This window comes from Micromys minutus, assembly GCF_963924665.1.
Source record: "Micromys minutus genome assembly, chromosome: 14".
Taxonomy (NCBI): Eukaryota; Metazoa; Chordata; class Mammalia; order Rodentia; family Muridae; genus Micromys; species Micromys minutus.
This window is the reverse complement of record NC_137983.1, coordinates 1,458,051-1,486,000: the sequence shown is the minus strand read 5'-3', so window position 1 is coordinate 1,486,000 and position 27,950 is coordinate 1,458,051. Positions and strand designations below refer to the sequence as shown.

The window sequence follows — 27,950 nt, the reverse complement described above, 5'->3', positions numbered from 1 at the left end:
GCCCGGGTAAGCTCAATGCCTGTGCACACAAATTCAGTGTGGGTCTCAGGCAAGGAACCCTCAGCGTGTGCATGAATGTGTGGCTTTTCCTCCAGGACCAGAGATCTTCTGGAGCTGATGTACCCACATCACAGGTGCCGACACAGGCAGACCTTGCCTAGACAGTACCACAGATGCACACCATCACACATCCAGTGACTCTAGATGACAAGTGCCCAACTCCAACTCAGAGGAGAGAGGAGAGACAGGGTGGGGATGGGAATGAAACAGGGTACAGACACAGAGCTTGTGAATGTGCCTCTCCTCTCCCCTGCAGGCCCCTGTTTGCATATACATGAGACTAATGCATCATGCATGAGGGGGCGGCCAAACCTCATCCTAAAAGCCGCCACTTGCCTCTGGTGGCCCCAGGGGAGGAAGTATTTTAAGAGAAGGTGTGCGGGTGTGAGGATGTGAGGGAAAGGGGGAGGTGTTTGGGGGGGGAGGAGGACGAAACTGACAGAGTCTGTCACTGTGTTTGGCTACCTTTGGATATTTTTAGGGTGTTCCCAAGGCTTTGTGTACAAAGAGCTGTTTTTAAAGGTGATATATCATAAGTCTTAGCACATTCCTTTCTGATGACTTCAGAGGGTTTGTGCTAAATGAGGCTCATTTTACAAGCGGGGAAACTGAGGCATGGGGCAACAAGGCCACTGGGGAAGAGTTGCATGGTGGGTAAATAGAGTATGACATGGATTGCTTTTTTCCCTTTGGGTGGAGGTGTTTTTGAGACAGCATTTCTCTGTGTAGCTGTGGCTGTCCTATAGAAATTCTGTAGAACAGGCTGGTCTCCAACTCAGAGGTCCACCTGTCTGCTTTTCTGGTGCTGGGATTAAAGGGGTGCACCATCACACCCAGCTGGATTTTTCCTTTTTTCTTTTTCCTTTTTTTTTCTCTCTTTTCTTTTTTTCAAGGCTAGGTCTCATGAGGTACAGGCTGACTTCAAACTTAAAATGAAGCTCAGGGTGGCCTCAAACCCTTGATTCTCCTACCTCCACCTCCCAACTGCTATGGGAAGGGGACAGACTTTGGCCACCACATCCAGCTGAACTCAATTATGTGGAGAGGGGTGGGGAGAAAGAAAAAAAATGAGAGAGCACATCTTCTGGCTTTTATCCCTCCTAAGATGGGATGACCGTAGGCACTAGGATACCCCACACTGGCTTAGGGACCCCAGATGAAGAAATGGGGATGGCCTGTGCTGTGTGCTCTGCAACCCAAAGCAAACAGCAAACCCTCTCTGAGTTCAGAGGCAGGTTGTGCTTAGAGCCCCGGCATTACGCCTCAACGTTCAGCACCAAGGACAGGTCCTCAGAAGGCTTGCCCTTTAGCGTTTGTAGAAACGGGGAGGGCTGAAGGGAGTTGAGCCATTCAAGGTTTCTTGAGACCCCACCCATAGGCTTGCTCTACCTGACCCCTCAAGCCCTTGGAAGAGGCCTGAGTTGAAGAATCCTTGGAATAAGTGTATTTTGGGCACCCAAGGTAGACTTTGCTCATAGTAAGTATTCAATAAATGTCTACTGTATGCCTAGTGGGGCATGGCCCCTAAGGAGGAGATAGCCCCAGGGCAGAGGAAGCCACAGCTGTGGGCCATATGCCACTAGTTGGGAGGACTGGGCTTGGGGAAGGCCCTAGGACTCCCAAAAGGATGAGGACCCACTACTTCCCTTGGGAGATTCCAATCTGATGGTGGAAGCTGACTTGAAAACCAGGACTTCAAACTTGGCAGTGCAAAGTTTAATGACAATATTAGCCACAGCTAAAATGTTCCCCTTCAAGCCAAGTTGCTCAATGCATTGTGTGCAAGTTGACTCATCCATCCCTTCCGGTCAACTGCTGTCCTCATCTGACCCATAAGGAAAGAAGCAGAGAGAAGCTAAGCTGCTTGTCTAAAGTCACACAGTAAGGAAGAGGCAGAGGCATAGCATAGGACTTGCTGTCCAGGGCCGAGATGTGCATCCATAAGTGTGAGTCACCAAACCCAGCATGGAGGGCCTACAGGTGCTCAGTGGGTTCTGGGGTCTGAGGCTAGAACTGGAGGCCCTGCGGGAGTGTGGCAATGGTTGGGGACAAAACCCGGGGCCTCTTGTGAGCTCAGCACGTGTGCCACCACCAAGCCATGTCCCAGCCTCACTGCTTGATTCTGAAATGAGATGCTCTGGGCACAAATCCTGCTTGGCTCCTGCTTCACTTCCTCTGTGGCCTTCAGTGACATGCTGGCCTTTCTGAGTTCTGGTTCTAATTCTTTCTGGGGCTGTCTGGTTCCTCCATGTTGAATGTCTTGGTGGGGGGGTGCCATGACTCACCTTCCCTCCCTCTCCTTTGCTCCTAGCTCCAGTATGGGGGCCGGATCTGTCTGGGCCTCAGGCCTCCTGGTGCTGTGGCTGCTGCTCCTAGTGGCTGGGGATCAGGGTGAGTGGGGTTCACAGGTAGCGGGGAGTCTTTTCAGTCTACAGTCAAGGCCATAGCTCAGTGGGATGGAACGAGACGTTTTATCCTAGAGCCTTTTTCTGCTGCTCCTCTAGCTGGGTCTCCAGTATAAGACAAGAATGGCTGAAACCAGTCTTTGAACAGTTGAAAGAGAACAAGATACCCAAGAGGTTATTTTTAGTTCTAACCAGCAGAGACTGGAGGTTCCTCCTCTCACTGTCTTCTGCTGAACTGATCTGAAAAAGGAAGGTGGGTGACAGAGACAATAACATGGGGGTTGATTGCTGATGTCTGCCGTGGGCAGGATGAGGGGAAGATTTTCCCCCAGTGGTAGTCAGGAGGCTGAGCTTCTCTGTGGCTGTAGGCAGGAATATATGTTTCTCTGATCTTCAGTTTCCCCAGTGTCCTAAAAGAAGACAGGACATTTCCACTGCAGATGATTAAGGAAGTTTAGTGACTTGATTGCCCTCACAGGACATAGTGGCGAATGCCTGTAATGTCAGCACTTGGGCAGTAGACAAGGTCATTCTAAGGGCAAGGTCATCCTTGGCTTAAAGTTTGAGGCCCACCTGTGCTACACAAGGCCCTGTCTGAAAAAAAGCATTAAATAAAAGTCGCAAATTCTGCTTCCAGTGTCTTTCTCTTGGCTTAACTTTTGAGGCTCAGAGAAGGAAAGTGAGTTGCCCAGGGTCACACAGCAAGCCAGTGATGACATCATAGCTCACCCATATAAGAAGCCTTTGGAATTCATTACCACATGAGGCAGAACTATGAATAGTTCCAGGAGTCCCTTCTGCCCAGTGACATTTTGTGGGCAGTCTGGCCTCTCTGGCCTTGATCTCTCTGTAAAGAGCTGTTAATGAAGCTAAGTGTAGTAGACCACACCTTGAATCCCAGCTCTGGGGAGGCAGAGGCGGGAGGATCTCTGTAAGTCTGAGGCCAGCCTGGTTTATATAATGAGTTCTAGGGCAGCCCGGACTACATAGTAAGACACTGTCTCAAAAAAGTGAAACAAAGTATTAGGCAAAGAAAAGAAAAGAAAAAAAAAAAAAAAAAAACCACACTCACTAAAGCAAGAAATGTGTCTTCAGGTTGGCCCCTGCCTCTGACTCAGGTCTTCTTTCTTCACCCCAGACACACAGGAGACCACCACCACAGAAAAGGGGCTTCACATGCTGAAGTCAGGGTCAGGACCAGTCCGTGCTGCCCTGGCAGAGCTAGTAGCCCTGCCCTGCTTCTTCACGCTGCAACCACGGCTAAACACCCTGCGGGACATCCCTCGGATCAAGTGGACTAAGGTTCAGACTACATCAGGCCAGCGACAGGATTTGCCAATCTTGGTGGCCAAAGACAACGTGGTGCGTGTGGCCAAGGGCTGGCAGGGACGGGTGTCATTGCCTGCTTACCCACGGCACAGAGCCAATGCTACCCTTCTGCTGGGGCCACTGCGAGCCAGCGACTCTGGGCTGTACCGTTGCCAAGTGGTGAAGGGTATCGAAGATGAGCAGGACCTGGTAACCCTGGAAGTGACAGGTGAGTTGGGGGCAGTCAGTGGGCGTGGTCAGCATGAAAGGGGAAGAACCTAAAATGAAGGGGAAATTCAAAGGACAAAAGCTGGAAAAAGAGGCTCTGAGGATAGAGAAGAAGGTGCCTCGGACAGAAGGAGAGGAACCAAGGATGGATGAGAGGGATGAGTGTGGAGGAGAGAAGCAATCAAGGATAGAAGAGGAGGGGCTAAGAAAAGGGGTGGAGCTAAGGTGGTAGGGGAAGGATTAAGACAGAGGGGGAAGGGAATAAAATGGTAGCAGAGAGACTGGGAGGAAAGAGGAGGAGTCAGTTATGATAGGGGACAGCCTGGTGAGTGAGTATTGTGGGACTGAAGAGAAGATATTAGGATGGAAAGAGAGAGGCTGAGGATGGAAAGGGAAGAATTAGAATGGGAAAGGAGGGGCCAAGATAGAAAGGGAGGGACCAAATCAAGACAGGATGGAGTAAGCATGAGGCCATTGGGGTTTTCCTTAGAAGTCCCTCTGTGGGCTGGAGAGATGGCTCAGCAGTTGAGCACTGACTGCTCTTCCAGAGGTCCTGAGTTCAATTCCCAGCTGGCTCACAGTCATCTGTAATGGGGTCTGATGTCCTCTTCTGATCTGTTTGAAGACAGCTACAGTGTATTCATATACATAAAATAAATAAATAAATCTTACAAAAAAACCCCGAAGTTGCTGTGTGTAGGGCTCCCCTCAGTTTCTGATGCTCGGCTTCTTTAGAGCAGACAGAAGCCAGCAGCGTGCTGTGGGACCTCGTCACAGCTGGACTGTAGCCCCCAAGGACCCTTTGCGCTTGCTTAATTCACTTAAGACAAAATCACTAGCTTTCCACCAAATATGAATATATCTATGTAGTGGTGCCCCCACCCTCTACATTCTAGAGTCTGAGGCAGGGGAATCTCCAAAAATTCAAGGCCAGCCTGGACTATGAGACACTGTCTTTAGTCAGTGTCTTTAACCAGGCCTCTACGGGCTCGCTGGTTAAAAGTGCTTGCTGCTCCTCCAGACATGAGTTTGGTTCCCAGAACACATGTCAGGTGACACATGTCAGGTGGCTCCAAGGGCTCTGCCAAGTCTGCCCTCATCATGTGTCACACACAAACACATATACACACAGACACACCCATGGGCATACACACACTCACACACAAACTCACAGACACATACACAGGCACATACACACACACAAACACACATACACACACACACACAGGCACACAGACACACACAGCACACAGGTACACAGAATGAAAAATTTAGTGTATCAGGGCTGGAGAGAGATGGCTCAGGAGTTAAGAGCACTTGCTGCTCTTCAGGGGGCTTCACTTCAGTCCCCACATGGCAACTCACAACACGTAATTCCACTGTAGACCTCGTGGCTTCTGTGCACTGGACAGCAGCAGACATTCAGGTACCCACATCCAAATAAGGAAGTACACAGCCTGCTGGTGGTGGCACATGCCTTTCATCCCATTGCTCTGTGAGTTCAAGGTCAGTCTGGTCTACAGAGAGTTCCATGAGAGCCAGGAGTAAACAGAGAAATCCTGTCAAGAAACCAGGGGCAGTAGGGGTGGGAGGACAAATCTTTTAAGAACACAAATCTCTTTAAAAGCCTAAAGTGACTTTCAACGTCAGTTAACACACACTTTCAGGAGACACTGAGATCTTCTGCTAAGTTCCACTGTAGTTTTTGTTTTCCCAACAGAACAAAACAAGCTGGGGTGGGGCTGTGGGAGTGAACTCAGGAAGCAGCAGCAGATGGAGCTATATGAGTCTAGGGCCAGCCTGGGCTGCATATTGAGACCCCCATCTCAAAAACAGAAATGAAGCCTGGCAGTGTTGGCACATACCTTTAATCCAGAGGCAGGGGGATGTCTGCAACAGAGTCCACAGTCTACAGTCCCAGAGGCAGGGGGATGTCTGCAACAGAGTCCACAGTCTACAGTCCCAGAGGCAGTGGGATGTCTGCAACAGGGTCCACAGTCTACAGTCCCAGAGGCAGGGGGATGTCTGCAACAGAGTCCACAGTCTACAGTCCCAGAGGCAGGGGGATGTCTGCAACAGGGTCCACAGTCTACAGTCCCAGAGGCAGGGGGATGTCTGCAACAGAGTCCACAGTCTACAGTCCCAGAGGCAGGGGGATGTCTGCAACAGGGTCCACAGTCTACAGTCCCAGAGGCAGGGGGATGTCTGCAACAGAGTCCACAGTCTACAGAGCAAGTTCTAGGGCAGCCGGGGACACAGAGAAGCCTGTCTGGAAAAACCAACTACCAACCAACCAAAGCCAGAAATGAAAGTCATTCTTCGCCACATATGCACACATGTACACAGCACACAGATGCACACATGTACACAGCACACAGATGCACACATGTACACAGCACACAGATGCACACATGACCACAACACAGATGCACACATGTACACAGCACACAGATGCACACGTACACAACACAGATGCACACATGTACACAGCACACAGATGTGCACATGTACACAGCACACAGATGTGCACATGTACACAGCACACAGATGCACACATGTACACAGCACACAGATGTGCAAAATTCAAAGTGCAGTAAATCAGGGCTGGAGAGAGTTGGAGTTGGAGGCCAGCCTAGGCGACATGAGACAATGCTCTCTGTCTCTCTCTCTCTCTCTCTCTCTCTCTCTTTCTCTCTCTCTCTCTCTCTCTGAGTGTGTGTGTGTTTCATTGTTGTTTTTGATTTGAGACATCTTCATCCTGTGTGACCCTGGCTGGCCAGAAACTCACCAGGCTGGTCTCGAACTCAGAGATCCACCTGACTGCCTCCCGGGTGTTCGGATTAAAGTATGAGACTCTGACTTTAGAAATGTGCTCCAGTGAGGTTCTGTCCCTAAGATTCCACAAAGCCTCTCTCCGGCCTTGTGGCTGTTAACCCACAGGCGTTGTGTTCCATTACCGGGCGGCCCAGGACCGCTATGCGCTGACCTTCGCTGAGGCCCAGGAGGCATGTCACCTGAGCTCTGCTACCATCGCCGCCCCACGGCACCTGCAGGCTGCCTTCGAAGATGGCTTTGACAACTGCGACGCGGGCTGGCTCTCAGACCGCACGGTTCGGTGAGGGGGTGAGCGGGAGGCATGGGACTGGGGGGTGCTCCCGGAGAACAGGCTCCAAGAACACGCGGCGATAGCCACTCCCCTCGCACGGTCAGGTACCCGATCACTCAGTCGCGTCCTGGTTGCTATGGTGACCGCAGCAGTCTGCCTGGTGTTCGGAGCTATGGGAGACGAGACCCGCAGGAGCTCTACGACGTCTACTGCTTTGCCCGCGAGCTAGGGGGTAAGACAAGGCGCGTCTGGGCCCCTGTCGCCACATTTCCTTGAGTGTTTCCCTAAGCCTACGTGAATCTCCGAATTCTTAGTGCCCTCCAAAGCTGCATGTGGGACCTGGCTATCTCTCCCCGAGTGTCGGGTGTTCTTTCAGGCCCCATGTCCGCACGTCCCTCCTCCTCCCACCCTTCTGACCCCTACCCTTTTCCTCTCCCAGGTGAAGTCTTTTACGTGGGCCCCGCCCGCCGACTCACCCTGGCTGGCGCGCGGGCACAGTGTCAGCGGCAGGGTGCAGCGCTGGCCTCCGTGGGACAGTTGCACCTGGCCTGGCATGAGGGCCTGGACCAGTGCGACCCGGGCTGGCTAGCAGACGGCAGCGTGCGCTACCCGATCCAGACTCCGCGCCGGCGTTGCGGGGGCCCTGCTCCAGGTGTGCGCACGGTGTACCGCTTCGCCAACCGCACCGGCTTTCCTGCGCCAGGAGCACGCTTCGACGCCTACTGCTTCCGAGGTGCGTTAGGATGTGCCCCTGCAGGTCACGCCCTAAAGCCATCATCTTGGGCCACTCGTTGTGAGTGTGTGTCATTCAAACAGGTCTAAGGTTGAGGGTGTCTGACTAAGCCATGCCCCTTGGAGTGGTTCCTGCCTGACCGCAGACGATCCAACCTCTGCAGCTACTTGTTGTGCGTGTGGGTGTGTCCCCTTGCGATCGCAGCCCCACCAGGAAAGCTTGGTTATGGCTGTGCCTCATGTCACAGGACCCCCGAAAGTGCATTGTGAAAGCCACGCCTCCATGGGCGCTTCTTCCACACCCCACTATTGTGTTCCCTTGGGTCAGGAGTTTATAAAGACTACATGCCCTGGGAGTAGGTCCTCTCCAAATCTTGTCCCTCACTAGGATCCTTGTTGGAGGCCACACCTCATGTCCTAAACCCATAATCCCTATGAGAACTGTTGGTAATGAGCATGCTTTTCGCGGATGTATCTACCGTGGCCACACTTCTAGACACAGGGAAGCAAAGGCCACTTCTCTACCAACATTTATTTATTTATGTTTTGTTTGAGGCAGGGTCTCACTGTGCAGCCCTGACTGTCCTGGAACTCACGGGGATGCACCTGCCTCTGCCTCCCAAATGCTGCAGCTTTTGCCACCATGCCCAGGGCTTTCCTTTCTGTCTGTTCTCTGGCTAAGGTTGCAGCTCACTTGGTAGAGCACGTACCTAGCACAAAGGCCTGAGTCCCATGCCAATCACCAAACACAGCCAGGTGTGGGGCTGCGCGCCTGGGGGAGAGGGGAAAGAATCAGATGCATTAAGTCATCCTAGGCTACGAAATTAGTTCAAAGCCAACCTGTGCTACATGAGATTCTGTCTTCAAAAGCCATAAACAAAACAATAAATCATTCCCAAGCCCACTGAGAGATGGGTGGAAACCATGTGACTAGCCACACCTTCTAGGGAAGAATTCACCCCCAGATGGGTCTTTCCTTAGATGTGGTCACTGCTGGGCCATTTTGAAAGATTGAGGTAGAAGAATCTCTTAGGGTTTGAAGCAAGCCTGGGCTCCACATTGAATTCCAGGTTAGCTTGGGTTACAGACAGACAGGAGACAGAGCACTAATGGACAGAGCTCTGGTGGAGGCTGTGTCCTCTCTTATGGGCTCTGCCCTGGATGGGGCTTAACTGTCTGCCTGTCCCCACACCATAGGCCCAGCCCAGTAGAGACGTAGCAGGAGCACCTCACTTTTCAATCTCAGAGTTCCACCAATGAACCAACGGGCCTCTAGTGTTCATGTGACTAGCTGACCCTGACCGTAACCTGAACATTCTGATGCTGCAGGAATGGTACACTTCCTCTTCAATGGCTGGGGAAGCTCAGAAACAACTCAGAACGACAGACAGGTGTCCAGATGCCCAGATAGATACAGCAGCTAGGATGTGCAGGCAGGAATTTCCTAGCATGCATGGGCCCATACCTCTTCTGCTTTTTCTATAGCTCACCACCATACACCACAACATGGAGACTCTGAGATCCCCTCATCTGGAGATGAAGGGGAGATTGTGTCAGCAGAGGAGCCCCCAGCCCAAGAACTAAAGCCCAGCTTGGGGGAGCAGGAGGTGACAGCACCTGACTTCCAGGAACCTCTCTTGTCCAGTGGAGAAGATGAACCCCCAGACTTGACCTGGACACAAGCATCTCAGGAGACCCTTGGCTCTACGCCAGGGGGTCCCACACCAGCTTCAGTGTCTTCTTTGGAAAAATGGCTGCTTACAGGTGCCACAAGTTCCACCGGTGTCCCCAGCCCCAGCAGCATGGGAGTAGATATGGAAGAGACAAAACCCTCAGGCACAGAGGTAGCCCCTACCCCCACAAGGAGGAGGGGTCGCTTTAAAGGGTTGAATGGCCGACACTTCCAGCAACAGGGCCCAGAAGACCAGCTGCTTGAGGCAGCAGAGGCCCGTGCCCAGCCTCCCACTCTGGAAGTTACTGCTGAACACATGGGGCCTTCTGCAGCCACAGAGGCCTCAGAGAGTGACCAAAGCCACAGTCCTAGGGCCATTCTGACCAATGAAGTGGATGTGCCAGAAGCAGGTGAGTGACCTAAGGAGAGAGGAAGGTGAGTGCAGCCACACAACCGTCCTGGCAGCTCTGTCTCTCCCATAGTCCTGCCTCCAAGTTCCTGTTTTATTTTGTGTGCATGTGTTTGCCTGTGTGTGTATGTGTGTGTGTATGCATGTGACTGAGTTGAACTGTGTGCGCACATGTGTGTGACTGTATGTGCATGTGTGTGATTGTATATGCATCTGTGTGGTTATGTGCATGTGTGTGGTTGTGTGTACATGTGTATAATTATATGTGCATGTGTGTGACTGTATGTGCATGTGTGTGATTGTATATGCATCTGTGTGGTTATATGTGCATGTGTGTGGTTGTGTGTACATGTGTATAATTATATGTGCATGTGTGTGACTGTATGTGCATGTGTGTACGTACACAAGCTTTCAGAGACCAGAGGTCCACTTCATGTGTCTCTTCCTTTATGGCCCTCCTGGGCTGGCCTGGAACTCAGAAATCCTCCTGCTTCAGTCTCCCAAGTGCTAACGTGACAGGCGTGTGCTGGCCCACGTGACTTTATCATTTACTGGAGGAAGGTGTTAAGACAACTTGTTATGTAGCACAGGCTGGTCTCTAAGTTCTTTGTATCCAGGAATGAGTCCAGATCCTCCTGCCTCCTTCTAACTGCATGTTTAGCAGGTTTGTTCGACCACACCTGCTAAGCGTGGCTTTACAGCCCGCATCTCTATGTAGTGCAGACTGGCCTTAAATGTCGTCTTCCTCTCTCAGCCACCCAGGTGCCACCAGGCCCTGCTAACTAATTATAGCTCATTTCTATGTCACAGGCTCTTTTGGCAGGAGTCTCCCAGAGTCCGGGACGTGGTTCTCATCACTGCGCTCACCCAGTGCTGTTCCAGGCATCGACAGTCCTCGTGGCCCGAAGCCAGGGGCAGCCGAGGCCCCCAGTGTAAAGTCAGCCATTTCCCACCTGCCCTGGTTGCCCTCCTCCAGTTCCTCGAAGGCCCCCCTAGAGTCAGCCCCTGGTGACAGTGCCCCAGACTTCCCCATTGTAGCCATGCTTCGAGCCCCCAAACTGTGGCTTCTACCACACACTACACTTGTCCCCAATATGACCCCAATCCCGCTCTCCCCAGCTTCTCCACTCCCCTCCTGGGGCCCAGAAGAGGAGGCTGTCAGGCCTGTCAGCCTTGAAGCAGAAGACCTCAAAACCCCATTTCAGACCACCATGGCTGCCCCAGTTGAAGCCAGCCACAGATCCCCTGATACAGATTATATAGAAATCAAGGGGATCAGCTCCATGCAGGCTACAAAGCACCCCATCTCTGGCCCATGGACTTCTTTGAACTCTAGTAATGTGACAATGAATCCTGTCCCTTCTGATGCTGGCATCTTAGGGACTGAGTCTGGGGTCTTGGACTTACCAGGGAGTCCCACACCAGGTGGACAGGCCACTGTGGACAAGGTGCTGGCCACCTGGCTACCGCCGCCTGGCCGAGGACCAGACACTGGCTCCCAGTCCACGCCCATGGAAGCCCATGGGGTCACCGTGAGTGTGGAACCTACAGTGGCTTTGGAAGGAGGTGCCACCGAGAGTCCTATAGAAGCCACCATGGAAATGGTCCCCAGCACTGCTGATGCCACTTGGAGGTCGGAACCCAAAAGTTCCATTTCTAGCAATCATGTGGCTGTGACTGGGGCTGGGACCCAGGGTGTGCTCGCACTGACCTCTACAACCTCTGAAGGCCACCCACAGCCAGATGGCCAGACGGTGGGCCAGGAGTCACTGGAGCCTCTCAGCAGTCTGCCCTCTCATCCCTGGTCATCCCTGGCCTCCAACATGGATGAAGTGTCCTCAGTTTCCTCAGGGGAACCCACAGGGCTGTGGGACACCCCCAACACTCTGATACCCATGTCCGTGGGCTTGGATGAATCAGATCCGAATGTTGTGGCTGAGAGTCCAGGCTTGGAGGGCTTCTGGGAAGAGGTGGCCAGTGGGCAGGAGGGTAAGTTCTGGATTTTCCATCTGTCCTAGTGTGGCCAGGACCTAGGGAGTGGAGGCTGGGGGTTCTCCGAGCATAGGTAATTCCCTGGGAGGGCTGGAAGTCAGAGGTCAGGAGGCAGGTTACATCAAACCTTTCTGTGCTGTGCTGTGCTATTATTGTTCAGACAGGGTGTCTCTCTGTGGCCCTGACTGTCCTGGAACTCACTCTGTAGACCATGCTGGCCTCGAACTCACAGAGATCCACCTGTGGTATTCACCACTTTGCCTAGCTAATATTGGGAATTGTTAACATTTAAAGCAGGTGGCCATTGGTTAAAGCATGGGCCCATGAGGTGTCAGTGGATTGGATCTGGAAAGTTGTTATCAAATGTCCTGATCACTTTGAAAGGTACAGGGCAGTGTGACGCAGGGGGCTGGCCATAAATGGTTTTCATGTCTCGAGAAGACAGTTGATCTGTTTGCATCCCAGGCAGGGAAGGAAGGGCAAGATATGGTCCAAGCAGTATCTAGGAAGACAGGAACCACAGCTGGGTTGACTCAGTCATGGAGATGGCAGGGACTGGAGGAGCCATGCAGAGAGAGTAGGAGGCAAGAGCTCAGTGACCAACAATACTGCTTGCTTGGCCTTAAGGTGGTGGCAATCCTCCTGCTTCAGCCTTCTGAGTGGTAATAGGTGTTTGCCATCATACCCAGAGTCTTAGTCACTGTTTTATTTCTGTAGTTGGGGCTGGCTTACAGTTTCAGAGGTTTAGTCCAGTATCATCATGGTGGCATGCATAGTCCTGGAGCTGGGGTTGAGAGCTACATCCCGGTACGCATGCAGAGAGAAGAGAGTTGGACCTGGCATGGGCTTTTTAAAATCCAAAAGCCTACCTCCAGAGACACACTTCCTCCTACAAGACCACACCTTGTAATCTTTCAATGTTATTCAAAGGGTTCTACAGCCCTGGTGACTGAACGTTTCAATATATGAACCTGGGGGTCCTTCTCATTCTAATTCCACACCTGGCTAGTTTTATAAAATTTATTCATTTCTTTATGTGTGTGCATGTGTGCATACATGTATGTTGGTACAAATATGAACACATGCATGTACAGTCCATGGGGGGCTATCTTCAGTGCATGCACATGCATGTGTGCCTGCCGTAACGCCCTTGCAAAGATCAAGCAGAAACTTTTGGGACAGGGTTCCAGGAGTCAAGCTTGGCATTAGCATCTTCATCTGCTGACCCTTCTGTGTCTCCGCCATCTATCCTCTTTTGGGGACAGGGTCTCTTACTGGCCTGGAACTTGCCTATCAAGCTGAATTGGCTAGTCACCAAGCCTGCAGGAACCCTCTGTCTCCGCCTCCCCAGAGCTAGGGCTAGAGCCACATACTGATGGGGGTTCTGCCTGTAGCTGTGTGCGCAGCCTGAGTGCCTAGTGCCTGTGGAGATCCCTTAGAGCCAGAGCTATGTCTGGTGGTTGTGAAGCACCAGGTGAATGCTGGGAATCAAACCCCTAAACAGTGTTCTTAACTGTCCTCACCCCGCGACTCTGAGATAGGCTCTCACTGTGCAGTCCTGGCTGGCCTGCAACTTGTTGCATAGCTCAATCAGGCTGCCTTCCAAGTCACATGGAAGTCCATCTGCCTGTTCCCCCCGAGTGCCCGGATTAAGAAGCCTCATACCTGGCTATATCCGAATATTTTTAAATGGGTGCAAGGTCTCTGCAGCTTTCTCTCTGTTTCAGAGACAGGATGTCACTCTGTAGCCCAGGCTGGCCTAGAGATCTCCCCAACCCTTTTGTCCCAGTCTCCTGAGTGTGAGGATCATGGGCATGTGTATCCAGGCCCAGCCAGCTTGGCATAACTTTATAATGTCTTGTGCAACAAATTCTCATAATGGTTCTCGATTATTTGTGGGGAAACTGAGATATGGGGAGATCTGAGCACTTAATATCTTCATGCAGTTGTGTCTAGAACTGGACATTGAACAGAAAAACAAACAAAAAATAGAGCTTGGCTCATGCCTGTCATTCCAGCACTGGGGAGGTAAAAGCAGAGGGGTCAGAGTTCAAAGTTGTTTTGGCTAAGGAGTACGTTCAGGGACAGTGTGGGTTACTGCTTGAGTCTGTAGAAAGGAGGGAATCGGGAAAGAGGAGGCAGGAGGGAGGAAATGAAAAGAGGAAGAAAGGAAGAGAGGAAAGGAAGAGGAGCCCATGTCTCGGGCTTTAAAGATGTGGGGCACAGTGTGTGTGGTACACCTGATGTCAGCCTGGACTGTCCCAAAAAGTTAAATGAAGGATTGGCAGTCAGAACTCCGGGGGCAGGGGTGATCCTGGTGGCAGAAGGTGGCTGTGGTGGGAAGAGTAGCAAGACTCCCACAACACAAATGCTAATAAAGTCAAAAATACACCAGGTCGGATGAGTCAGTGCCAGCTGTGGGCAGGTGTCGTGGCGGGGACACCTGGTGACTGTCAAGTGTCGTATATCATCCTCAGTCCCAGACATGCTAGCACAGAGCTGGGGCTTCAGCAAGCAGATCACAGGGTCCAGAGCCTGCTGTCACCCAGTGTCACTGCCTCAGGGACAGATATCAGCCACTGCAGGACAGCCAGCTGCCTGAAACTGTTCAGTTAGTAATGGTTGTGTGCCTTGAAAGCTGGTATTCTTCAGCCACCTTCTCTGTGTGATCAGACTGACGTGCGGCTCGTAGGGCTGTATGCATCATCTTGTTTTAATTAGTTCAAGCATGAATTGGGGATAAAGGCTGCCATTGGAATGTCACTGTTCTCAGGCAAGATGGAAACACAAAACAGTGAGTACAAGAAGGAGCCTGGCAGGGCTGGGGAGAGGACTCAGCGTGTAAAGGTACTTGCTGCTAAGCCAGAGCATGTGAGTTCAAGCCACAAGACCCACATGGTGACAGAGAGAATTAACTCTTACAAGCTGTCTTCTGGTCTCTGGGTGAAGCAATCTAGTATGGTTTGGGAGAGAACTGTGCTCTGAGCAGGGTGTCCCATGGACAGAGTGGTAAGGTCTTTAACACAAAGCATTAACTCATTCACTGGGGAGACCACAGACAAGGATCAAGTCTGGAAAGATGACATGGTGTCCTGTCCATCCCACAGACCCCACAGATCCCTGTGAGAACAACCCTTGCCTGCACGGGGGCACCTGCCACACCAACGGCACCATGTATGGCTGTAGTTGTGACCAGGGCTATGCTGGGGAGAACTGTGAAATAGGTAAGTGTCCCTTGTGAGTCCAACTGGAATTATTTGAGTTCAAACTAGATAGCTGAGCTGCTCTGTCCCGGGGATTAGCTCAGGAGAGCCATTTCCCACATGGGTATTAGGAGTTTGGAGGGGACAAGAAAAGGGTCAGGTGCTCCCCAGCAAGCAAAGGACTGTGGGATATACCTGTACTCAGGTGCACAGCAGTGTGAGTACCGTTCACATTGCTAAATATAAGATTACATTAAATATATATGGTATAAAATAAAATAAATACATCTAATTTGGGCTCAGTTAATTCCAGTTGCATGAAAGTCAGCACCTTCTTTTAGCCTCTGAAGGGATGCACACAGTGGGGCCACAGACAAAACATAGCTAGCCCTGTCTGTGCTGGGAATTGAACCTGGATCCCCTGGATCTTAACCTATGATCCACCTCTCCAGACCCTAGGATGTAATTTTTTGATCGCCGTGCATCCTTTGCTTGACTTCACAGCTACACTGGGAACTATAGAGTCATAACTGATGATAGAAATGAGGGCGAGGGACGGTGGCACACACTTTAAACCCCAGCACTCAGGAGGTAGAGGCTTGTGGGTCTCTCTGAATTCGAGGCCAGCCTGCTCTACACAGCATGTTCCAGGACAGCCAGGGCTGCATATAAAGAGATCCTTTCTCCAAAGCAAAACAAACGCAAAATAAATAAACATCTTTTTAAAATACTGTATTTTAAAAATCTAGATGAGTGATAGCTGAGTAAGAATACCCAAGATTGACTTTTGGCCTCCCACAGATGCAGCGTGTGTACATTTACACTCACTCGTGCACACACACACACACACACACACACACACACAAAAGCAGCATGTGCACACTTGCACACACACTCATACATACTCACATGCACAATTACACTCATACACATTCAAGCTCATATACATACATACACACACATACACTCATACACACTCACATACACACACAGATGCAGAATGTGCATGCACGCATGCATGGCCCCCACATACACTCACACACACACACACGCACTCACATGCACACTTACACATATACCACTCATACATACACTCACACTCATACACACTCACACACATATATATACTCACACACTCATACACACATGCACACTTACACACACTCACACTCATACACAGGGAGATGGATGGAAATTGTTTTCAGGGGCAAAGCATCTGGTTCTGTTTACTGCCAGTGGGGCCCTTGTGAGTAGTGACTTTTGGACTACAGTAACCCAAGTGCCTGAATCTCACTCCTCACCCCATGGCACCTCCTGTCATTTATGTTCACCCAAATCATAGCTGCAGAGCGATCTCTGTGGGGATCCAGGGCATGGTTAGAAGGACCTTGACCCATCTCCTACCTGTGGGTTGAGATCTGAGTAGGGGCTGACCTCTGACCTCAACCTATTGCACACTTTCCAGACATTGATGACTGCTTATGCAGCCCTTGCGAGAATGGGGGCACCTGCATTGATGAGGTGAATGGTTTCATCTGCCTCTGCCTCCCCAGCTATGGGGGCAGCCTGTGCGAGAAGGGTGAGTCCCCGCCTACACATCCAAGCCTTGCCTGAGTCTGGCTGAGTCCCACAGGATGTAAATTAGCTTCCTTTTACTATTTATTTATTCTGTATACTTAAGTTTTAAAAATATGTTTAAAAAACGTACATATTTTGTGCATGGGCACATATCGGGTGGGGGTGGGGCACATGCACATGCCATGGCAAGCGTGTGGAGGTTGGCATGCCATGGCAAGTGTGTGTGTGTGTGTGTATGTGTGTGTGTGTGTGTGTGTAGGTTGGGAAAAATGTTCAGGACTCAGTTCTCACTCCACCATGTCTAGTCAGCTCCTCAGGCTTGGTGACAATCACCCTTACCTACTGAGCTATCTTGCTGGCCCTATTTTATTTAAGTTTTTTTAACTGGTGAATTTATTTTATGTGTATGGGTGTTGTGGCCACATGTCTGTCTGGATGTCACGTGTACTGTGGTGACCAGCTCCCCTTATGCTCTCGTGTCACCTCCCAGACACAGAAGGCTGCGACCGTGGCTGGCACAAATTCCAGGGTCACTGCTACCGGTACTTTGCCCATCGGCGGGCCTGGGAGGACGCAGAGAGAGATTGCAGGCGCCGAGCCGGCCACCTGACAAGTGTCCACTCTCCAGAAGAGCACAAGTTCATTAACAGTAAGGACAGAGTGGTGGTGGACTGGGGCTGGAACGCCTTCTTTGACCAATGTAACACCCAGGAGTCCTGAAGACAGGACCTTACAAACTCCCTGCCACTTCCTGATGGGGCATGCGTCTGGGGAAGCCTGAATCAGTTCACTGATGCTCCCTAAATATTCTTTGCATGCATGTTATCTTTCTATCCGGTCTGTGACTGACAGGTAAGGTCAGTGTGTCATTAGTGACACTCATGGGGCCAAGGAGCTTGGCCATCAAGCATGATGAAGTGGATAATACATGGCTGGATGCTTGCATTGTCTTTTTTAATTAATTAATTAATTAATTAATTTATTTATTTATTTAATGTAGACACACCAGAAGAGGGCATCAGATCCCATTACAGATGGTTGTGAGCCACCATGTGGTTGCAGGGAATTGAACTCAGGACATTTGGAAGAGCAGTTGGTGCTCTTAGCCGCTGAACCGTCTCTCCAGCCCTGGTTGCATTGTTTTTATTTCACTGTGTTATTGATGTGGGCAGATGGAAGTTGGGGGCCCTGGGCTTTGCAATGACATACTTTAGTCATTGTGGGTTTCCTCGCGTGGCACTGACACTGTGGATTCTCTCCTTGTCCATTGTGCAATTTGCTGTGTCCACCCAATTCACTGTCCGTAGTCTGAACCACTGGCTTCTGGTGCCTCAATGCTCTGTCCCTCCTTCCTCAGCCATCCCTGGCCAGGGTGGCCCCTGTCCCCCACTCCTGCCTTCCAGAGAGGCTTGGAAAGGAGTTTGTCTGTTCTCTCCCCTGCTGCATTTGTCCTTGCCAGATGCCGGGGTCCCCTTCCCTTACACCTGTAGCCAGGGCTGGACAGGGCTGTGGGCCTCCCTCACCTCTGCAAGCCTCCACTCACTACAGCACTCCGGAGCAGATCGAACCTGTGCAAACTGTGTGGCAGAGGTGTGGCTCTCTGTCTGCCGCCCTCCTCCTTCCTACCCATGCTGCTAAGTCTTTCCTGCCCATCCCACCTAACCCCCAACTTCTGGTCCTTTCTCCTCCACCCCTCACACTCAGGTCTCCCAACTCAAGGCCCATGCTTGCTGCCTATCCCTGTCTTGTTTGTTCACCACGACCCTTTTCCCTGCCAGCTCTGCCCTGTGTGGTTCTCACCAGCCTGAGCCTTAGGCTGGTAAAGAGAAGAAATTCCCTGGACACCGTCTCTCCCTCTTCACCCTGGGGCAGGCGTACTCCCTCACAGCCTTTCTCCCAACAGGTTTTGGACATGAGAATTCGTGGATTGGCCTGAATGACAGGACAGTAGAGAGGGACTTTCAGTGGACAGACAACACGGGACTGGTGAGTGGCAGGTTCTTCTTCTTAGGCTGCTGAGCCCGTGGCCCTGCCCAGTGGCCTCAGTTTACCTCCCTGTGAAGCAATCTCTGGTGGGCATCATAAATCCTCAGAGGCTCTGAGGCGTGGCTTAGAAGATAAGACCCGCCTAGAATCCCCCAGTGAGGATGTGGGGGCGTGGCTTAGCCTGGGTTCCATCCAAACACTGTAAAATATAAAGATGTGCACACCACTGTGGTTACTAAGGTACTGGCCGGATATCCTAGTAGGGGGTGGGGGACAGGGGTACAAGGCTAGACGATCACCACAAGTCTGAGCTTTTAGCCTGGGCTACAAAGTGAGCTGTAGAACATTCATTGTTACACAGGGAGACCCTTTCTCAAAAAACCAATAAGCTAAGCAACGGGTAACAGCACAGGGTCAGACCCCGTCAGAGGAAGCCTACGGAGGAGCTGTGGCGTGGGGGTAGGGCTGGGCCGTGGGTGGGGCGGAGCTATGGGTGGGACTTGGGGAGTAGGCGGCATGTGCTGGGTGCTGGGCTGGCAGAATGAGAAATTGTTTTTTTCTGGATTGGTGTAGACTTTTGGTTTGTCGTGATGAAAATTTTCTAGAAATAGATACAGTGGTGATGGTTATACAACAGTGAGAATGGAGTTTAAAGCCATGAACCATGGCTTTAAAACTCTTCACATGGCATCCGGTAAGACGGCACGGCAGGTCCAGGCTGGCTGCCCAGCCCGGTAACCTGAGTTTGATCCCTGGGGACTCACACGGTACAAGAAAAGAACAGACTTCCATAGCTGTCTGTGACTTCCAAAGGTGTGTCCCTCTTCTGAAACAGTTTCTGAGACAGAGTTTCTCTGTGTAGCCCTGGCTGTCCTGGAACTCACTCTGTAGAGCAGGCTGCCTTCAAACTTAGAGATTCACCTGCCTCTGCCCCTGAGGGATGGAATTTAAAGCGTGCACCACCGTGCCTGGCTCAAATGAATTTTTTTTGTAAAATTGTATTTACTCATTTAATGTGTAGGGGTGTTTTGCTAGATTGTACACCATGTACACACAGTGTCCTCTGAGGTCAGAAGAGGGCATTGGATCCTCTGAAACTGGAGTTACTGAAGGCTGTGGGCCACTGTGTGAGTGCTGAGACTTGAACTTAGGTCCTCTGAAAGAGCAGCCGATGTTCAACTGCTGAGCCGTCTCTCCCACCCAAATTTTAAAAAGTTAATAATATGTTTAAAGGCAAAACTAACACCATTTGTAAGAGATCCAGCCTCTCCTACTGTCAGTGAGATCTGGCCCCGCCTACTCTGCCAACAGGCCTCCCCACCATCTGGCACTGACTCCTTCCCTGCCCCTGGACCTTTGCAAGTGTCTATACCTGGGTTCCCCTCTGCTTTAGTGCTTCCTGTTGCCTCCTCAGGGAAGCCCTCCTTTACTTCCAAACTTGGGGTCAGCATTTCTTCAACTGTTTGCCTAATGCTGATGTGTGTGGGAACCTGGGGAAGGAGTAGTAAAGGGGGGGCACTGATTCTTATTTTGGAGGGGTTGACAGCCAGGCACCAGAGTGACCCCAACTCTCTCTTTCTCTCTGTCTCGCTCTCTCCAAAGCAATATGAGAACTGGAGGGAGAAGCAGCCAGATAATTTCTTCGCAGGTGGGGAGGATTGTGTGGTGATGGTGGCGCATGAAAGTGGGCGCTGGAATGATGTCCCCTGCAACTACAACCTCCCCTATGTCTGCAAGAAGGGTACAGGTACTGACACTTCTTTCCCGTAGTCCTTCCAGACACTTGCAGCTGTCTTCCTGTGACCTGACCCTTTCCCAATTAGTGCCTTGAGGTTATTTATTTCTAAGAACTTTTTACATATGAAGAAAATAATTTATGTGCATTCTGTCCATTTTTCTTTTGTGCTTCAGTTTTTTTTTTTTTTCTTGTACCTTATGCCCTAGGGAGTGGGGTGTGTCCAGAAGATTCTATCCCCACCATAAGGTGCTGCTGGTTTAGGTAAAAGACAAGAGATAGCCGTAGTCATTTGTAATTCTGTCAGCTCAGAACTGTGCAGAAAGAGGGACCTGATAACATGTGGGGGATTCTCATCCAGCAAGACATGTCACTGGTTTATTTTCACCTTTACCAACTTTCTTAACCAGAGACTCCTCTGTCCCTAGTGCTGTGTGGACCCCCTCCAGCCGTGGAGAACGCCTCTCTTGTGGGTGTGCGAAAAGTCAAATACAATGTCCATGCCACTGTACGATACCAGTGTGAGGAGGGGTTCTCTCAGCGCCGCGCGGCGACCATCCGCTGCCGCAGCAATGGGAAATGGGACCGGCCTCAGATTGTGTGCACCAAACGTAAGTGCCATGCCCAGTTCTCTTTCCTCAACAGGACTACACTCATTTATAGCTCTTGATTCTAATGTCTATCCTACAATGGTGCAGCATCTGAAACCCCAGCAACCTGGAGGCTGAGGCAGGAAGATTAACAAGTTCGAGGTCAGCCTGGGTGTAAGACCCACAGGAAAAAAAGAGCGAGGCTGAGGATGTACTCAGAGGGTAGAGTGCTTGTGGCTCAGTGGGTAGAGCCAGGGCACCCATTTCTATCACTGCATAAGCTAAGACTGGTGGCAACACCTGTCATTCCAGCACTTGGGAGGCAGGAGGATCAAGAGTTCAAGGTCATCCTCTGCTACATAGTAAATTTGAGGCCAGCCTGGGCTAAGTGAGGTCTTCCTGGTAACAGAGCCTTACAGATAAGTGAAATGTTACCGCTTCCTTAGGTGCTTAATTGTCTATTTTAGAGACAGAATATCACATAGCCCTGGCTGACCTCAAAGTTGGGACATGTAGCCAAGCCATGCTTACCAGACTGGCAGTGCTGGGGTGACGGGCACACACAGGTCCTCATACTCCGTATGGGTACTGACACTGTTCTCAGCTGCTCTGATAGCTATGGAAAGAGGCTGCAGACCCCAGGCCAGCCTGGGCTATAAAGTAAGACACACAACATCCAGGGATGTGGCTCTTTTGGCAAACTGCGTCAAATTTTCAGCCCCTGCCAAGTTGGTTTTTGTTGTGTTGTGTTTGTTTCTTTGGGGTTATGAAAAGGGGTCTTGCTGTGCAGTGTTGGCCTTGTACTTCCTGCCTCTGCTTCCCAGTGTTTTTCTCTTTCCATCCCTGTGAGGAAGCACCATCTTCACCCCTTCTCCTCCCTCCTGTCCCTGCAGCCAGGCGGTCACATCGGACACGTAGACACCACCGCCCACGCCGACATCACAAGCCCCGCAAGGAGCACAGAAAACACAAGAGACACCCAGCGGAAGACCGGGAGAAAGACGAAGGGGATTTCTGCTAAAGATCCAGACTAATCAAGCTCCCACACCTCCTCCAGAGTATTCCCCTGGGACCCAGAATCCAGACAGCCATCAGAGAGGGTGGGGACACCCTGGAACCCCACACCCCTGCGGTCGGTCCTCTGTATAAAGCTCAGCTAACCCTCTTCTTCCTTACTAAGGTCCTCTTGGCAGGGATGGCAGGGCCTGAGAGGCCATTATGGTCTGGCTGGGCCTCTAAGATCACTTCCCAGCCATCAAAGGGGACCCCAGAGTCTAAGTTTGCATCCATGTGGAGCAACAGTATGTCTGTGTGTGCTGGCGAGTGACTTTCACACCAGAGATTCAGGCTTAGTAAACAGTGGACCATCCTGAATCCATGGTGAAGCTTTGGCTAAAGTCACTGCACTTGAGTGGAGGACCAACAGAGCAAACACAGGGCTCTGCCGTCCCCTAGGATCCCCCCAAGGATGGGCTTCCGCCCCTCTGGCTTTCTTTTTTTTCCTTTCTTCTTCCTCCCTCCCAATTCCAATACCCCCAGCCCCCAAACTAGGCTGGCCTTGAACTCACTATTGTAGAAGGATGTCCTTGAAGTCTCAATCCTCCTGCCTCTGCGCTACCATGCCTACCTGGTTTATTTGGTGCTGGACATGGAACCTAGTACTAGGCAAGTGCTCTCTCTACTAACCAGCCCTGATCTTGGTGCAGACCACTAAATCTAGTGTGGAACTCTTGTATACTGAATTTTAGTGATGTCTCTTAGAGCCACTGGCCTTTTTGGCTTTCTAGGGCAGGTTACTCAGAGCGATGGGGTGGGAAGGGTTAGTGTATGGCTGATGCTCCGGGTCTAGTGCAGTGCTGAGATCTCGTGGTTCTGTTTTGGGTTGTTTTGTTTTGAGACAGGGTCTCACTGTGCAGCCCTGGTTTGCCTGGAACTTGCTATAAAGACCAGGCTAACCTGGAACTCAGCAATCTGTCTGCCGCTGCCTTTCAAGTTACTATACCCAGCCTTCTTTTGTTTTATTGACATAGGATTTCCAGAGCCTAGGCTGGGTGTCAGCCCACAGCGATCATCCTTTCCCAACCACTTAAGCTGAGGTGACAGGCATACACCATCATGGGTGGCACTTCCGTGGGTTTGTAATGACAAATCTCCTACATCCCTGTGTATAGAAGTGAGGTCAGCAGAGTAGAATGTGCTGAACGCTGTTGTACCCCTCCCCCTCCATCTCTCAGGGAGACAGATAACCTTCTGCCTGGACCAAGATGGTGCCATGTTTTCTAGCCCAGAGCCTGTCTTTACTAAACCCTTTCAGCAGAGCTCAGTAAATCTCCTGCCTCAGATCTCATTCCTGCCCCACCCCAATTCTGTTTCCACATCCTGCCTGATGGGCTTAATGCTTACAGTGTTCGTGGTCCTATGTTAGAGAGAGGAATGCTCTTAGAATCAACACACACACAAACACACACACACACCTGGTTTTACATTTGTAAAACTGTGACACTTGCATTCCCTCTCCCCATCTGCACCCCAGAAAGACTTCCCAAGCCAGAGACAGAGTCACTCAGTCAGAGGGACTTGTCTACAGAGCCTATGCAGCCTGGGTAGAATCTGTGGACTCACGTTAAAACCACAGTGGGGCCTGAGCTCAGCCCTGGGTATCCCAGTCCCAGCATTCCTATCGAGAGCCCAGAGGATGAGCCGTGGCAGAAAGCAGGGAGAATTACAGCCCACTCTGAAAGGGTAGCATTGGACCTCCACTGCACACTGCAGTATGGGTGAATCTCCCAACACACGCACAACCCCCTCCACACACTGCACAAGCACAAATCAAATCAGTAAAACCTGTAGGAGCTGATGAGGCAAGGCGGGCAGGAATGAGCTTAGACGGATCTGCACAGGTCCTGGTCGCCATGCCCAGCTCTTTCTAAGTGACTGTTTTCTGACCCTGCAATCCTCATGGGCGGTAATGAGAGCCTGGGGCAGTCACTGAACAGAAGCCATGAAAAGCCTTGTGAGATGCCCTTGAATCCTCTCTGCAGCCCATGTGGCCTTTAGTCTCTCAGTTTTGTTTTGTTTTGTTTTTTAATGTATAACGGAAAGAGAAAGACAAAGTGACAGACTGTGCTAGAGGAGCCAGAGGAAGAATTTCCTTCCGTGCATTATAATTACTGTAAGGTTTTTGTTTTGTCTTTTCTTTTTTTTTTTTAAGACAGGGCCTCAGGCTGGCCCTGAATTCACTGGGTAGTTGAGGATAACCTTAAAGTCCTGATTCTTCTGCCTCAGTTTCCCAACTGTTAGAATGGCAGGTGTGCACCATGGTGTATACAGTGCTAGGGATGGAACCCAGAGTTCTGTGCATACTAAGTAAATGTCTTACACCTGAGCCTCAAGCACTCTGTCAACTGTGCTTCAAACACTACCAACTTAGCTCGATTCCCAAACCCTGGTCTTGATTTGTGCTCCAAACTTTGCTTTTGTTTAAGGGAAGAGATCGAAACCTCTTACCTGTGCACGTGTACGCGCGCGCGCACACAGACACACAGACACACACACAGACACACACACACACACACACACACACACACACACACACACACGAGCAGGCTTGGGAAATCGGTTGAGAAAAGCAAACTGGACCCTGATCCCTAAAGATCCCTGCGGCTGAGGACACAGCTTCTTGGTAACATTTCCTAGTTCAGAAGGAACCACACCAATCCCAGGCTCCAGGGTCTGGGGACCTGGCCTGCCGGAGCCTGGCCCCCGCATGGGGCGTGGCCTGCTGGAGCTCAATGGTTGTTCCTAGCCCCAGCATTGCCTGCTCCAGGAAGCCAGGTGCTTTAGGCTTTTCTGGACTGGAGGCTCTTCTTCAGCTCTTTCCCTCCCTGGTGTGTGTCTGTTTGGGCCACGTATGGGGGAGGAGTGTGAGTGTGTGTGTATGTGTGTGTGCACGTGTGTGAATGGCTACAGGTTCTGCTGTGTTTGTTTTATTTTTTTCTGGGAGCTTTGATGTTCCCTGGATCTGTGGTATCTGACACTGTGGATGTTAATGTACTTCTTGGACATTTTAATAAAATTTTTTAACAGTCCAACTTGCCTGTGGCCCCCTGAGACTGCCCCTCACCTATTTACCTGCCTGGTTATTCACTGAGAACCTGTTTGTTTGAAGTGACGACTCACATAACCCAGGCTAGCCCAGAATTCCCTGTGCATCTGAGGATGATCTTGAACTCCTGATTAGTTTTTCATTTTGTTTTGATTTTGAGAAAGGATGTACCTATGTAGACTAGGCTGGCCTGAAACGGGGTGATCTATATGCCTCTGCCTATCCACTGCTGGGATTAACGGAGTGAGCTGCCATATTTGCTTTATGGGGTGCTGGGAACTTTACCAATGCTAGGAGAGCACTTTGTGAATGGGGAGAAAAACACTCCACTAAATGAGCCACAACCACGGGCCCTGGGCTCTTCTTAGAAGCCACACACTGTGTGGGGCCAGAAGGAAGTAGGACACCGCAGGAGAAACAGAAGGAATCTTTTCTATTCTTTCTTTCTTTCTCTTCCACCCCACCCCTGAGTCCCACTGTGTGTCCCAGGCTGGCTTTGAACTCAGTATCTTCCTGCAGCAGCCTCAGGGACCCCACGAGAGCCCAGGAGTACACTTGCACAACAGAGGACAGGCAAGATGGGTAAAATGGAGGCATGACATGAGTTGGACTGGGAGGGAAGACATAGCCACAGTTTCAACAAAGAAAAGACTAAAGTCATCCTGAAAAAAAAAACATGATTTACTTAAAATCAGCATTGAGGGGATGGCAAGATGGCTCTGCCAGTGAAGGTGCTTGTGGCTAAACCCTGTGATTTTAGTTTAGTTCCCTGGACACACATGGTAGAAGTAGAAAACCATAAGGAGGCCATGAAGTGAGTCCTCTCTTCCTCCCACAAAATAAAGTTACACACACACTCACACTCGCACACTCTCACAACACACTCACACACACTCACACACACACTTACACAACACAATCACACTCACACACTCACACATGCACACTAACACACACACTCACACTCGCACTCACACACAACACAATCACACTCACACACACACACACTCACATAGTGTAAAGAGGGATGAAACACCCTGCTTCCTTCCTGTGAGCACAATGTGGCCCGAGTGGCCCTGCCATCATGACATTTCCACTGTGATAGACTGTGTCCTCGAACTGAACTGATGATCTAATAACCCTCCCTCCCCTAATTTGCTCTGTTGGGCAACTGGTCACAGAGAGAAAAGTAAGCAGGGCAGATGAGAAACAGCAATGTTGTGTGCCGCTCCTCCCAGTGCTACAGGGGTGGAGGCAGGAGGACCAGCCTGGGCAACAAAGGAAAGCATGAGAGGAAGACATACAAACGCTGGAGTCCCGCAGACAGGAGCTGCCTGTGGAGGTGCCAAGTTAGGAACTAGCTGTTGACTGATGGCCTGAGCTCACAGCTCCTTCCACCTCAGCCTACAGAGTGGGAGGATAAGAAGTGTGAACCCAGCTGCTTCATGACTTTAATCCCAGCACTTTAGAGGCAGAGGCAGATGGAGCTCTGAGTTTGCAGCTAGCCTGATCTACAGAGGGAGTTCTAGGACAGCCAAAGCTACACAGAGAGATTCTGTCTCAAAAAACCAACCCACCACCACCATCACCACCAAAGAAATGCCCATAGGAGCCACAGAGCATGGGAATTGCACCGATCAAACTCAGGTCACCATAATCAGTGACAAGTATCTACCCACTGAGCCATCTTGTCAGGCTCTGGGTGGCATCTGTCATGACAGTAGTGATGCTGCCAGCTGTGTAAATCCCTCATCTGTGTCAGGGACAGTCGTGCACAGAGGATGAAGGTGTGTGCTCCAGTCTGCCTTAGTGACAAGGGACACATACCAGAGTGGGAGATGGAAAGGGGTTTTCTTGGGGGCGGTACTTTTTGAAACTGGGTCTCACTACATAACCTTAACTGGCCTGAAAATCACTCCGTAGAGCCGAGGTCCTCAACCTTCCAAATGCTGAGACCCTTTAAAGCAGTTCCTCATGTTATGGTGACTCCAAACCATACAATTATTTCATTGTTACCTCAAAACTATAATTTTGCTACTGTTATGAATTGTAAAGTTCTGATATACAGAGATTTGATGTGACCTCCAAAAGGGTTGAGACCCACTGCTATAGACCAGGCTGGCCCGGAATTCACAGAGTCACCTGCTTCTCAGAATGCCAGAATTCAAAGAGTGGACCCCCCAGTTTATTTGGGGGGGTTGGGACATTGGGATAGCATGTATCCTGGTGGGACTGGATTTCTAGATAAATATTTTCAATCCCTGAACTGGGGTCCAGCTTCTGGGTTTTCTTTTTTCTTTCTTTTTTTAAAGATTTATTTATTTATATGAGTACACTGTAGCTGTTTTCAGACACACCAGAAGTGGGCATCGGATCTCTGGGTTTTCTTTTGCATGTAAAGTTTCATATTTTCACTGGGTAAAAGCAAAGGGGGTGGAGCCACCTCTTCCAGCTCAGCCAATAATGGTACGGCTCATTTCCTAGAGTAACCTTGATTGGTCCAGGACCGCATGAATGCCAACCACTGAGATGTGGCTCCTAGCCTCTGACCATCTGTATACACTCACACACACTAGAAATAAGTGAATAAATAAAGTTTACAAAGAAAGACTCAGGGCTAGGGAGATGGCGGAGCTGTCTAAGATGACTCGCTCTTCCAGAGGACCAGATCAAACGTAGCAATGCGACTATCTCTAACTCTAGTTTCAGGGGGTCCAGCTCCTTCTTCAGGCCTCCAGGGAAACTGGCACACACTAAGTGCAGACAAATAACTTAAAAATAAATAAAAGTTGGCCAGGTGGTGGTGACTCATGCCTTTAATCTCTGCATTTGGGGCAGGCA

The 27,950-nt window shown here is 50.6% G+C and overlaps 1 protein-coding gene across 1 annotated transcript; it reads left to right on the top strand.

Annotated features, from left to right (window-relative positions):
• Positions 1 to 2,378: 2,378 nt before the first annotated feature.
• On the top strand, positions 2,379 to 22,025 carry NCAN (neurocan; the record flags this gene model as incomplete). Its single annotated transcript, XM_080929127.1, has 14 exons — positions 2,379 to 2,451; positions 3,604 to 4,002; positions 6,942 to 7,116; positions 7,212 to 7,339; positions 7,547 to 7,840; positions 9,325 to 9,921; positions 10,731 to 11,909; positions 15,020 to 15,136; positions 16,581 to 16,694; positions 17,184 to 17,342; positions 18,597 to 18,679; positions 20,282 to 20,426; positions 20,843 to 21,025; positions 21,898 to 22,025. The coding sequence occupies 14 exons, from the start codon at positions 2,379 to 2,381 to the stop codon at positions 22,023 to 22,025; spliced, it is 3,774 nt and encodes a 1,257-aa protein (XP_080785253.1).
• Between the last annotated feature and the right edge of the window lie 5,925 nt (positions 22,026 to 27,950).